The sequence below is a fragment of the Lolium rigidum genome, chromosome 2, assembly GCF_022539505.1.
Source record: "Lolium rigidum isolate FL_2022 chromosome 2, APGP_CSIRO_Lrig_0.1, whole genome shotgun sequence".
Classification (NCBI taxonomy): domain Eukaryota; kingdom Viridiplantae; phylum Streptophyta; class Magnoliopsida; order Poales; family Poaceae; genus Lolium; species Lolium rigidum.
Window position 1 is genome coordinate 243,773,030 of NC_061509.1, and position 13,777 is coordinate 243,786,806.

The 13,777-nt window shown below is 43.3% G+C and overlaps 3 protein-coding genes across 3 annotated transcripts; all 3 read right to left on the reverse strand.

Annotated features, from left to right (window-relative positions):
* Positions 1–725: 725 nt before the first annotated feature.
* Positions 726–2,439, reverse strand: LOC124693199 (peptidyl-prolyl cis-trans isomerase FKBP12-like). The gene is made up of 5 exons (XM_047226663.1): positions 2,265–2,439; positions 1,895–1,928; positions 1,620–1,681; positions 1,316–1,368; positions 726–1,034 (listed from the first exon to the last, which is right to left on the reverse strand). Exons 1-5 carry the CDS (start codon positions 2,350–2,352, stop codon positions 933–935), a joined length of 339 nt encoding a protein of 112 aa, XP_047082619.1. The 5' UTR covers positions 2,353–2,439; the 3' UTR covers positions 726–932.
* Positions 2,440–4,705: 2,266 nt separating this feature from the next.
* LOC124693200 (peptidyl-prolyl cis-trans isomerase FKBP12-like) lies at positions 4,706–8,079 on the reverse strand. The gene is made up of 6 exons (XM_047226664.1): positions 7,857–8,079; positions 6,473–6,646; positions 6,316–6,349; positions 6,035–6,096; positions 5,267–5,319; positions 4,706–5,013 (listed from the first exon to the last, which is right to left on the reverse strand). The coding sequence occupies exons 1-6, from the start codon at positions 8,020–8,022 to the stop codon at positions 4,906–4,908; spliced, it is 597 nt and encodes a 198-aa protein (XP_047082620.1). The 5' UTR covers positions 8,023–8,079; the 3' UTR covers positions 4,706–4,905.
* A 132-nt stretch (positions 8,080–8,211) lies between these two features.
* LOC124693201 (universal stress protein PHOS34-like) lies at positions 8,212–10,096 on the reverse strand. Its single transcript, XM_047226665.1, has 4 exons — positions 9,670–10,096; positions 9,468–9,571; positions 9,232–9,350; positions 8,212–8,612 (listed from the first exon to the last, which is right to left on the reverse strand). Exons 1-4 carry the CDS (start codon positions 9,857–9,859, stop codon positions 8,537–8,539), a joined length of 489 nt encoding a protein of 162 aa, XP_047082621.1. The 5' UTR covers positions 9,860–10,096; the 3' UTR covers positions 8,212–8,536.
* Between the last annotated feature and the right edge of the window lie 3,681 nt (positions 10,097–13,777).

The following is a 13,777-nucleotide window of genomic DNA, read 5'->3' on the forward strand; positions in this document are numbered from 1 at the left end:
AGATGCTCTGATCAATTGTATACATGAGATTGTAAAAATAAACACAGTAGATTGAGCTCACCAATTGCAAATTGAGTCTTTCTGAGTGTGATGACCGTATCTAGACAAAGTCATCTAGTTACCACCCTAAATGTAGTCTAGTTACTCAATTTCCTTTAAAAAACCTGAATGCTGTAATGTGGTTTCATGCAATGGAGCCGGGGCGAGGACCTTTTCATCTAAAAAAAAAAATCCCATCTAGCCGGTGCTGCCTTCTCCATCGTCCTTCTTGCTCACGGCCACGGGTCGGCGTTCATCCGTGCTGCTGTTCCATGAAATGGATATACCCAGCTGATGCAACATTTCTGAGAAAGCTACGAACATAATTTACATAACTACCTAATTCCCCCCAGCGTGTAGAATCGTTCAAACTAATGGCCTCTCCGCGATCTTGAGATTTGCAAACAGAGCCTGTTTTGAGGGCCTTGAGCAGAACTAACCTCCTATGCTTGTGTATGTTTAAAATCTGAATTTCCAACGTGTGGCTTATCACCAGAACCTACGGCACGCCATCTTGATGATGATGTCAACACCAGAGGATGCATAATCGGTGGAGGAGGTATATCATCAGAACAGTAACCAGCATGAGGGTTTTATGTCTAGTTTGAGAGGACTGGTCTGTGAGTCATGAAATTTCTTAGGATGTGTAGGATGCCTGGACTTCAGAATGCAGAAATCCACAAGAATTTCAGCAGCATATAACATAATTTCTCCATAATTCACCCCAACTTACTGGGGCAAGGATATCAATAAACTTAGGTGATATGAGGTTCCAAAGGTTTACAAGAGCCACTTAAAACATCACCCCGGGGTAGCACTTAACATGATGTGACATTACAATTATTTCGGGTATGGTGATGCTTCCATGTCTGCATCCAGAACTGCATAGCAAATCAGTTGGCGCTAAGAACCTCGATCTCGAATACCAGCACAGAGTTTGGCCGAATTCCCCAGGCTGGAAAGCCACCGGCTCCATAGGCGTAATCTGGGGTGCACTGCAACAAGGAACACTCAAAATATCAGATGCCCAGAAACTGCGTCTAAACAATTTCACAAGCATGGAAATGATATAGAACTGCAAAAGGCCCATCAGTCAAAATTCAGCTGCTTTAGTCACACTTCTGACTTGCAGAGATGGAAGTGAAGTGTACGTGTTTAAGAAATCCAATGCAATCGAAAGATTGACAGTAGCAACTATGTGCCAAATGAATCACTAAAGAAACTGAAGAAATTGCCACACACCATCAAACTAATTGGCCATGTACTAAAAACATACCGTAAGACGAGCGACTTCACCCAATTGCATGCTCAGGACTCCCTCGTCCCATCCTGTAAGCAAGGGAGTAGTTATTGTTATACCAATTCGGAAAATTCACTTGCACAAGCTAGTGTATGAAGATTTTGCAGATGCTGTAGTCATTTGTGACATTAGACTGGATCAGACCACTACTTTACTACAGAAAAAACAGTGTAAATATGCCTTGATGAAGCAGATAGCAGCAGCAACTAAAAACACGAGACAATAGCGAGCAGCTCCATTGATTGAGTATAAGCTGAATAGCTCTTCAATATGAGATTACCTTTGATCACTTTACCCAGGCCAATGTTGAAAGCAAATGGCTCCTGCCCAGGGTCCTTGGTACTGAAAATATAACCATACTACCGTAAGATAAATTTATGCCAATGTTTGTTCAAAAGAAGCTGTATCCCAAAGTTATGGTGATGGTATATTGCAGATTTCTAAAAATTTACTACTCCACAATACATAGAAGAGAAGTTCTGCATATTCACAACGTTTCCTGTACTGACGCTAGGCTCTGAAGCACGAAAAACAAGGAAACTATTCAGGATTTACCTCCAGAACTTCTTAGTCAGATCACCATCCTTCCCTGCAGGAGGAGTATAGCAGGCCTTAAAAGTTAGCGCCTCATCAACGGAGAACAGAAGGTCAAAGATTCATATAAAATAACTGTAATCAGATCTGTACAAAGGTACACTTGCAATAACTATTTTCTGAACACGACTTACAACTCTAACTGAATCTGGACTAAGCAGGAACCTAGATCCAAGTCAATCACAGATCTCGCAGAAGTGAACATAGAAACTTAATCGACATCAGGGTTGCTCTTTTAGATAGATCTAAAAGAACCGGACGATAAACCCTAAGTTCATATCAACGGATCCAGTAAAAACAAAACATAGAGGGGTTGTGGGAAGGGGCGGACCGTAGCCGGTGCAGTGGACGGTGACCTTCTGGCCCTTGACGGGGTTGGGGCCGGCGCCGACTTTCAGGATCTGCTTCTCGAATCCCATCTTCGCGTCCTCCGCGTCTCCTCTCCGTAACTCGGGGACTGCGCAGCGTTGGTGTTGTGGTTTCTGACCGGTGGCTGTGCGACCTATATTTCAGGATTTTTTTTTATAAGCAACGTGTACACACCTTTATTCCCCAAGAGTTTTCCCTTTATTCTTTCTCGTATAATAAGTTAGGAATTTATTCTTCGGGTAAAAGCACTATCTGAATTGTAGCGACTCTATTAGAAAATATTTTTTCTTAAAATAAACGGATTCGCTATGTATTGGCTGACTGAGAATTTCTCAAATAAAGTGAATTGCATTTTTTTTTCTCTGAACTCCAATTACACTTTCGGTGACTATAAGGTTTAAGAAAATCTCAATTGACAAACCTCACAACAAAACGTAAACTCAAACTTACTCATTTTTCTGAAAAAATATTCTACTCCATACTTTGAGGATATCGTGCAGTGATGTATAATTTGTTATAAACTAGTATTACTTGTAGAAAACCCCTTTCCAAATGATAAAATAGTCCAGCTATGGTTAATACTGCATACTTGCATCAATACGAGAAGCAACCCAACACTCGCTCATTTGTTGAAAAAGACTCTAACTTACCTTGAGGATGTTAAATTATGATGTAGATTTTATATGAAATAGTAGATTTGCTTTGAAAAAAGGAAAATTCTTTAATTCGACTTGGTGTTTCATAAGCCAGTCTTGATCTTTGCACGTCTCGCTTTATTTATCTCTCTCGCATGCACGCCACCATACCCTCATCCTACTCTTTTGTCTCTCCATGGAATCCCCTCCATTAGAGCTCTTCCATAGCCTACCCCTCTCCTACATCCTCTCCTTGCGCCCTTCTTCTTTGGGAAGCCATTCCTCCTCCCCCTAAGTGGCTTCCATGGTTCTAAGAGATGAAGTCCCATTTTTGCACACAAAAGTTGATGGAGATGCTCGGACTACTAGGAACGAATTTGGGGTGGTCGGGTCTAACATCGGTCGTACTGGATTGAGGCGGATTTATCATCAGTGAGTCGAGGTCAGGTGGGTGTCGTGGGGTAGAAGATGAACCTCCATTTTTGCACACCAAGCTCGGGGGAGATGTCACAGAGAAACAATGATTGCTGGGAATGGATTTGAGGTGGCCCCGTTTAACGTCGATGGTACTCTCTAAAGGCGGATTCATCATCGATAAGTCCGGATGTTGAGCTCGCTACCTCCATTACTAATCGGTGGAGGTAGATTATTATGTGATTTTTGACATTGCGAACGATGTTGCGATGCTAAGCTTTGTAGGTCGCATGTCTTTTGCTCTGCACCCATGTGCAAAATGTTGCAATCTTATTTGGATGTATGCTACACAATTTTTTCAACGCTGCAGATGTGTTTATATATTGTTGGCCTCGTTGGGTACATGAGCAAAGGGTGACATGCTTTTTAGGTTTTGTTGCATTTTTTTTGCTACATGGGCATGGTCAAAATGTTGCAACCTTTTTACAAGTTTGTATGGAAAAGATGCTGCAAGCAATGTTGCATTCCGAAAGATGTTGCAAATGGATGTTGCCTTGATCCAAGATTTCCTCGAAAAGCGGATCAAAAGGCTGGGAGTCAGGTGATAATTTGCAATATTTCTTCATGACTTTTATTGACTATAGGGAAATTGTTGCATATACAGAGAAAAATGTTACACGTGAAAAAGCAACGATTGGACGCGCGGGATTTCCCACTTAAGTGGACTAGGTGACTCCGGAGTGTGGCTGGTATTTTCTCGTTTTCTATCGGAAGACACACATCACGAGCCTATAGAGAAAAAGTTTACAAATAATATAATAGACCCAAGTTTAGGCCTCAATACCAAAAACAATCTAAGACTTACTTTCTAACTTAACTTGAGGATGTGGGACTGTGATCTAGAATTTAGTATATAACAATTTCTGTAAGAAATGACCTTTCAAATAAAATAGCCCAAATATGGTTAAGCCGATTTGCATTATCCATCGCAATACTAAAATCAACCTAAAATTGAAATGATATTATATGTGAATTGTAAATGGATTTCCTTTATGTGGAAATTCAGACATTAGTAGCCCCGTCAACAAACACCGTGGCTAATGTATGATATTGTATGGCTTACCAGATATCACAATGAGATTCATGAGATTGGGCTACGATTTCAGCTGTTAATAATGTCGATCTAATATTTGAGGATGCTAGACTTCAAAGTGACATTCCCAGGTGAATTGTACTGAGCTTATTATACAGCTATTGTGGGAGAAGAGTTACCCAAGTCGTTATTCTCTTTGGAAAATCAACTTACTATATAGCTAACTAAAAAAGTAAAGAAGGTAAAAAAAATGCTAAAGAATTGAAAGAGCAAATAGCCGAATTCCTCCACACTTCACACCAACGTTTAGTTTTGTGGTATGGGCATCAGAAACTTGCTACCAAGATGACAAACTACAAGGTTCCAAATGTCTACCCAATTAGCTTAAATCATCACCCCAATGTAGCACTTCACACCAACGTTTAGTTTTGTAGGTTCCAAAGGTCTACCCAACTTAATTGCTACCAAGATTTGGCGCTGAGAACCTCTATCTCGAATACTAGCTCGGAATTTGGTCGAATTCCCCAGGCTGGAAAGCCACTGGCTCCATATCCGTAATCTGGGGTGCACTGCAACAAGACCACTCAGAATATCAGATACCCAGGAAGAGTGAATTATACAATTTTACAGGCTTGGAAATGATATGGCATTGAAAAAGGCCCATTAATTAGTCAGCTGTTTTAGGCACACTGACACTACCACCGCAGAGAGGTGAACGTTTAAGCAGTAGAATGCAATGGAAAATTGACAGTGGCAAGTAATGAAGTGCCAGATAAGTCAATGAAGAAATTGCCACAAATAGGACATGTACCAAGAACATACCGTAATACGAGCAACTTCGCCCACTTGCATGGTCAGAACTCCCTCATCCCATCCTGTAAGAAAGGGAGTAGTTACTGTTATGCCACTTGGGAAAGTTTACTTGCACAAGCCAGCTAGTGTATCATGATTTTACAGATGCTGTCATCATGGGAAAGTCATTTCTAACGACACCGGTTTCTACCGGACTGCTATCCACCCTCCATTTTCTCGCGATTCGTGTTAGTGCCCTCCTCCATATGTAGTGTGTATCATCTTCATATGACATATATTTGGTATCCAAATAAAAATCTAACAAAATCTCGAAATTTTATATATATAAATTAGGATTCGCGGTAATTTAAATGAAATATAACTAAATAAATTTGAATACGTTTGAAATATATGTATAATATTGCTGAAATAACAAGATTTGACTACAATTTCACACATATCTAATAAATATCATATATATACCATATCAAAGCAAAATAGACACCAAACTGAAAAAATATTTGCACGAATCGCGAGGGCTACTACCGGTCAGATTAAGACCGGTAGGAACCGGTGCCGTTAGAAAATCCGCTCCCCTGTCATCATGGCTTTGATATGTAACATTAGACTGGACCAGACAGCAAAAGGTAGACTTTACTGTAGAAAAAATAGTGCAGATATGCATTGATAAGCGAAGTATTTCCATCAGATAGCAATAGCAACTAATGATGAATGAGCCAATAACAAAAAGCTAAAATGATTGAGTGTGAAAGGAATAGCTCTCTAAAATTAGATTACCTTTGATCACTGAGCCCATGCCAATGGTGAAAGTGAATTCCTGCTGCCCCTTATCCTTGGTACTGAAAAAATAAACATAATGCCATCGGTTAAATTTCTAGTGTGCCAATATTTGTGCAAAATAAGTTGCATCCACGAATTATGATATAGTATATCAGCAAATTCGAAAACAAAATTATACACAAAACTTAGAAAAAGAAATATTGCATCATTGGCAACGTTTATGTCCACTGACACTAAGCTCCTAACCACGAAAAACAAGAAAAATATTCATCATTTACCTCCAGAACTTCTGAGACAGATCACCATCCTTCCCTGTAGGAGCAACACGGCAAGCAACAAAAGTTAGGTCTTGACTAACAGAAGGTCTAAATTTGATTTAGAAAGTGTAACTCGATCTGTCTAAAATGTAAAGTTACACTAACTGAGGAGGCCAACCGTAGCCGGTGCAGTGGACGGTGACCTTCTGGCCCTTGACGGGCTTGGGGCCGGTGCCAGGTTTCAGGATCTCCTTCTCGAATCCCACCTTCCCGTCATCCGCGTCTCCTCTCCACAACTCCGGGATGGCACAGCAGCGTTGGTGTTGTTGTCTCTGACCGGTGGCGGTGCGACCTATATTTCAGGATATATTTATTTTTGTAATCAATATGTACACCGAAAAAGCCAAACGGAACCTGGGTATGCGCGCACCCAATTATGAAAAATTCAAAACAATGCTATTTAACAGTTTCAAAAAAATGTGAAGTAAATTTTTGCATGTTCACACTATGTTGATACTTACCCGTGTGCGTTTTCACGAAAAAATACCATTGTATGTGGCCTACACAAAAATGACAAAATGCAAATTTCGGATCCTGTGAATAGTACAAATTCCTATTCACTATTGTCATTTGGGCATTTTGTCATTTTTGTGTAGGCCACATAAAATGATAATTTTTCGTGAAAATGCACACGAGTAAGTATCAACATAATATGTACATGCAAAAATTTACTACATCTTTTTTTGAAACTTTTAAATACCGTTTTTTTCATTTTTTGGAAAACTGGGTGCGCCCGCACCCAGGTTCCATTCGTGCATGTCCCACCCCGTAATATATTTGGAATATATTACTCCGGGTCTCCAGGAAAACATCATTTTTGAATCTGAATTGTAGTTAATCCTCTTAAAATCATATTTTGACCAAAACATAAGCTGAGAAAATTACATAAAATTACGAAATTTGTGGGCATCCTCATATAAAACTACCACTATTCAGGCTAGAAACTGCAGATAGCATGAATGCTCCTTTGATCGTGTTTTGACAGCGTTCCCCTGTGACCTTCTCATAAGGGTTGAGTTACTCTGTTTTCACCACAAACTCAACATTGACTTCCTCGGTTTCTAAAAAAATACTGCGACTTACTATGAGGATGTCCTCTTGCAATGTATATTTTGTTATAAATAACTAAGAGCCTAATATATTTTAATGATTATACAAATAATAAAATAGCCCAGATTACTTAAGCTGATATGAGTGCACAATCGACCATAATACGAAAAGCAAACTAAAATCCAAATTACCTTATATGTGCACTGTAAGCAGATTTGACTGACGTGGAAATTCAGGCAATAGACACAAAAAGGCGCTATTCGATTTCCTTGTACCGAAGTATATACACCAAGAAGTTGGATACACATAGTTTATTCGACCAAACGAGATTATCGTGATCCATCACAATCCTAAGCATGCCATATAACTACATATGCATAGTGACCCCAGATTTCTAGCACAAGGGAAAATATCGTTAAGATGCAAATTTGAATTTGTGGTCGGTCACTTACTATGCCGCCATTGCCACATGGAACCACGCTGCCGGCCGCGCCGCTGATGGCTAGCTACTGCCAGGCAGCGTCCATTTCCCAGCGAGGACCCGGCGAGGGCGCTCGATGCTGCCGCGGCGGAGACCTTGCCGCTGCCCCCTCCCGGCAGGAACAACTCTGCCCCCATCTACGTAGGTGCCGCGGATAAGAGGATGATATGGTGAAAATGAGTGGAAGGAACGGAGGAGACTGGTGAGTGGGGAAGGAGATAAACCTTGGCTGGCGACGCCTCTAATGGGGACAAGCATGCATGTGCGATGGACAAACCAGACCGGACCAGCTGTGCTGCACAGATCAGACAAACAAACGCCAAAGATTTTTGCAAAAACTTGTATAAACAAAAGCTCACATCCACATGGTGCCATGTTTCCATGTTGTCAACAGATACAAGAATGTACAGAACCATGTGCTACATCCATCCATGGAACGGCGCACTTATTATACACAGATCCAGAAACCAATGGTACATTTTCCATGCACAGTGTACAGAACCAGTTCGATCTATCTTGTCCCTCACCAAAACCAATTGACAACATGATACATACAAGCATAGTCTTGAATTGCACAGGATCACAGAGAGCACGATCGCAACCTCATAAACTTGATGTGGGATGCTACAAAGAATGTTGGTCGAGGATGGTTCAGGTGCCCTTGATCACAACAACGGGGCAGCCGACGCTGTTGATGCAGTAGTTGCTCACACTACCCAGGAACATCCTGTTTAAAAGATTCAGCTGAGTTTGTGTCTTTCATGTAGCATGAACCTAAACAAGATAATGCCAATCAAACAAGCAGGTAGGCAACTATCCTAGAAACTTCATGATCTGAATACATCAACACTAGGATAATACTAGATCAACCAAGGATTTGGGTCTGTTTTTGTGAACACAACTGATTATCAGTTCTGGCTGTATAAGTAGAACTGTTCATTTTTTTCATGATGTAATGCAAGGCCGAAACATTGCACACATCATGAGAGTTTTAATCTACAGTTTTCATAGCCATAAAAGATCTTCGTATAATAGCATATGGGTAGTTGGTTACTGCCATAAAAGATGGCCACATAGCCAGAGAGAACAACTAAAATTTGTTCAGCACAGTTCTTGCCATGCGAGACCGATCTTGTAGTGACCTAATTTGACCAAATCTTATAGCGCCACAATCAACACTAGTGTTATCTGCATTCGAGCTAGGAACCATCAACTGGTGAGAGAACTGGTTTAGAAAACCTGAATTTTTCTTGCAGTTCGTGTTTGTTCAGGCAATAAGACAGCGTCAAAACAAGCAGGAATTCAGCTTACAGCAGCAGAGGCCAGAGTGTTTTTTTTTCTGTTACCTTTTGACAGGCCCAAATGCCCGGCACCCCATGACGAGCAGATCGGCCTTGAGCTCGGCGGTGACCTCGCAGATCTTCTCCTTGGGATCCCCCACCACCACCTCCGTCTTCACCTCCACCTTCAGGAAACCAAGAATCCGATCTAATTACTACTACCGATTAAGGAACAAACAACCGGAAGAACAGACGAGTACTAATCGGTACAGATATGACTCCTCGATCCCTCCCCCGCTTACATTCTTGTCGGAGCAAATCTTGAGCGCGTGCTCCATGATCGCCTCCGTGATCCGCCGCTGGTGCGCCTCGATCGCCTGCGTGAACGCCGGCACCTCCGCGATCTCTGATGAACAACGTGGGCCCACCGAAAAAGCCGTCAGGCAAATGGACAAGAACTAGTACTAGGAGGGACAAGACGAAACTGCGGGGCTGCTTGCTTACTGGGGCCGCCGAAGGGGATGGGTCTGGGGTTGAGCCCGGAGGCGATGCCGGGTGGCGACTGGACGTGTAGCACGACGAGGGCGCCGTCGGGGCGGAGGCGCAGGCTGTCGAGCGCCCAGCTCAGCGCTTTCATGCTCTCCTCGCTGCCGTCCACCGCCACCACCACGCTGCTGAGGTTGGCCGTGGCCATTGTTGCTTCTTGTTCCGACTCTGCTGGCTAGCTATCTCCTTCCCGGAAGAATTGAGAGCGACTAAGTTTGCGTCGTGCTGCTTCCTTTCTTCCGCTGCTGGCTGTTGCTTATAAGTTTACCTGCTGGAGAAAACGTCCGCGCGGCGAGCTTAATCAGCGGCGCCGCTCGGGCTCGAGTCTTGCTTGACCCTTGGCCAGTTGGATAGCTAGTGGTGGCGCGAGTCTTTCCAGCGGCGGATTGCGTACTGATCGCGCCCAGCCGCCCACGGATTAGAGCCGTCTACGGTTCTGAATTACTGATTGAACAGGCACACGTGACAAGTTAAATATGACAGTGACTCTAATTTTTTCGTCCAGCTCGACCAGCTGCGCTCGCTGCCAAGTTGACGTCTGAACTACTTGCTTTTTGAATCAATTGAAAAAACCACCACAATTGCAAACAAAAACCATGTTTTTTTGTCAGGTTGTCAACCGATACAGGTGCCGAAAAGTTGGAAACCGGTGGTTTTTAAAATTTGAAGCCTTGAATTGTGCTATTTTTTTTGCATTTTTCTCTCCTTTTAGGGTTCATCGAATGAAATTTTAAAATCTCACTGGTCAATCAAATGCAAGAGAAACAGGTCGATACAAATGAAGCTAAGAAAGAAAAATAAAAGAAAATGTATTACTCAACAGCACAAAAGCCAGTCCACATCACAAATGCACACTTTCGTTATTTTTACTGTGCAGCTCGTGTATTTTCTCTTTCTAAATAGCTGACCCCATTTTCCTGTTCTCCTGTGAAGGCACGTCAGTCCAATTAGCGATCCCCTCTAGTTCTCCTCCCAACTGTTCTGCTCCTCCCGTGAATCAACAAATTAAACACGGGATCGCTGCCGCCCCAACTTCTTCCGCTCCACAGAAACGGCTGTCGCAGCAACCCATCGTTTACTCTCCCACCGATTGATTCCCACCCCCTCTCTCTTCCCCTTCCACATCAAATCCCATTACTAAAAGAAACCGATGGATTTCCCCTTTTAAAAGCACAATAACTGAAATCTCTTTCGGTGGAGAACAAGAGATTTCTCTCCCTTTAAAAGGTTGAGTTGCTCTGATCTAAGCTTGATAGGATTTATTTAGAGATGTCGACACCCATCGTCCGTCGATGCGTTGCGCGCAGACGACCTCCATGTCGGCGGCAGGCCAGTTCGTCACCGACGACATGGCGGGGTAGGAGTAGGACACTACACCGGCGAGAGTTTACGTGTTACGGCACTCTCTTCACGAACTCTTGGCGCCAGTAGCTGGTTCCCGTGGCATGCGATAGAAATCGGCCGGCCGGACCGACGGGGCTGGGAGGTCTCCACCGCTGCTAGGTGGCCTGCCTTCCCTGTACCAACTGAGATCTCAGATGATCTCGGTGAGGCGTCCTTGATGCTAGCAGGAAATATCCAAGTACAGAAGCAGCTAGCGCATCCATCTGCAGGGTTGATAGGTTTGTCACCCCATGTGAGATTATAAACTACCTGATCGGCAGACATGCTTGCTATTTAGAGTGCCTCCAGGCTTCGGCTCCTCTAGCCGTTTTTGGTATGATGATATTTCTTTGCCCATATTGGATTATATGTGAGGAATGGTGTTCAGAGTTTGCATGGTGTAAGTAATTCTGCAGATTTTTAAAACCAAGAAATTGGTATCTCCGGGGATCAGTAGATTTATTTTCTGATTGTGTTTTAGAATATACGACGTATGCTACTAAGACAAACGTGAGAAGTGGAAAAGCGATCTGTATAGTTCATTCATGTGAGATTACTTTTTCTTCATTGCTCAAGTATGCAGGCTACTCTATACTTTCCCCATTGCTCAAATATGGAGGCTACACAATCCTTTCTCCAGGTATAATACTCGCCATTTTTTCATTAGGTCATAAAATTTCTTGATTAGAAATGATTGTCGATATTATGCACTTGGAGTTAAAGCTTCATATGGTTAACCGCAGAATGTCAACAACATAAAAGATTTAGGACGCTGATAAACATAATTTCGCTTGGATGTTCTACTCTCATAAACCTGTTGCAGTCTTTGAGGCGAGATCATTCTCAGCATTTTCTTTACACGTCTTAACTAATTTAGATCAATTCACCATCTCTGCACATTTTAATTTTCTTGCCTCATATACAGAGCATCGAAATGAGGACTACAGGTGGAGAAACTAAATTAAAAACAATTCACTTCTGTTGTTTTTGTTGAACAATTTGTGTTTTCTCGGCACTAGTAGGAAAAGCCTCATCAGTGGCGCACGAAAATGGGATTCTGTGGCGCATGGGAGGTGCGCCACAGAAACGTCGCCACAAAAATAAGGTTTCTGTGGCGCACCTGGCCGTGCGCCACAGAAATAAGGTTTCTATGGCGCACTAGGTCCGGTGCGCCACAGAAATAAGTGCGCCACTGAATTCTATTTTGGTGTGCCACAGAACAATGTACAAGTATACTCGATTTTATGCTCCCTGGTGTATTATACAGGTTTTATACAAGTTTTGTACACAGTATATAAGTATAATATAGACAGGTAGACAGATATAATATGGACACATATAACATAGCAACATTATACATCATCATCACAGTACTTAGAGCCCGATCGAGATACATATATAGTGGCAAGTGTCAAATGTTTTGCATACAACTCGTAATTCATACAAAATTCACAATTTCGAGATACAAAGTAGTCTTCATCCGGTTCCTCCTTTGCTCCCTCCTCTCTACCCACCAGGCTCGCTTGCATCGGGGTCTTCATCCGGTTCCTACTATGATTAAAATGGAAGAAAGTGAGACCAACAAGTCCGATGCACAAGAGAAATGGAATAAATGTCTCATACATTGTTGGTCAACACAAATATTAACATTCAGGGATGGCGTAAGTGATACCAAGTCTGATGCACAAGAGATTGATATTTGTGCTATCTTACCAGGCTCACTTACGCCACCCCAGAGTGTATCGGTGACAAACATTTTAATCATCGGCATTTTGAAAATACCAAAGCAAATGGAATGAGAGTGCCTCATACATTGTTGGTCAACACAAATACTATGGTCAGAAACCATAGTTGCAGTATCCGCAGTATACTTTGCAGAAAGGCCCCCTTTTCCCGGCCGCCGTTCCGTGAACGGGTCCTTGACGAGACAACAACGCTGATCTGCCTCTCCGGCGCAGAACCACGGCAGTCCCAGCCGCCTCCCTTGTGGCCGCGTCTCTCGCGCTCTTCTCCATGGCCGGACCACGATTGGACTCACCGGGAATAATGATAATCGCGATCACCACTATCGCTGGACTCCACAGTGCATAGCGATTGTGCAGCAGATGCCACTTTTCTTCCCTTGCCGTCCATTGAACGAGTCCTTGATGCAAAGATCGTGCCGGCCTGCCCAAGCATTATGCTGTCCCAGTGTTGCCACGCTTCGGGCCGTGTGTCTCGCGCTCGCATCTGCTCGCCTTTGCCCGGTGAACCAATAGACGATCGTTGGAATAAGGAAACCGATGACGGCCGGTCGCAAGATTAGATTGCGATCGGCCGTCATCGGCTTCCTTATTCCAACGATCGTCTATTGTTCACCGGCAAGAAGGCGAAGAGTGCGGGCGCAGAGACACGGCCTGAAGCGCGGCAACAGGGGTCGGCATGATGCTAGGGAGGCCGGCACGGTCTTTGCATCAAGGACTCGTTCACTGGACGGCGAGAGAAGAAAAGTGGCATCTGCTGCAAAGTACTCTACACCTGTGGAGTCTGACGATAGTGGTGATGGCGATTATCATTATTCCCCCGTGTGTCCAATCGTGGTCCGGCCATGGAGAAAAGCGCAGAGCGCAGAGACGCGGCCACAAAGGAGGCGGCCGGGACCGGCGTGGTTCTGCGCCGGAGAGGCAGGTCGGCGTTGTTGTCT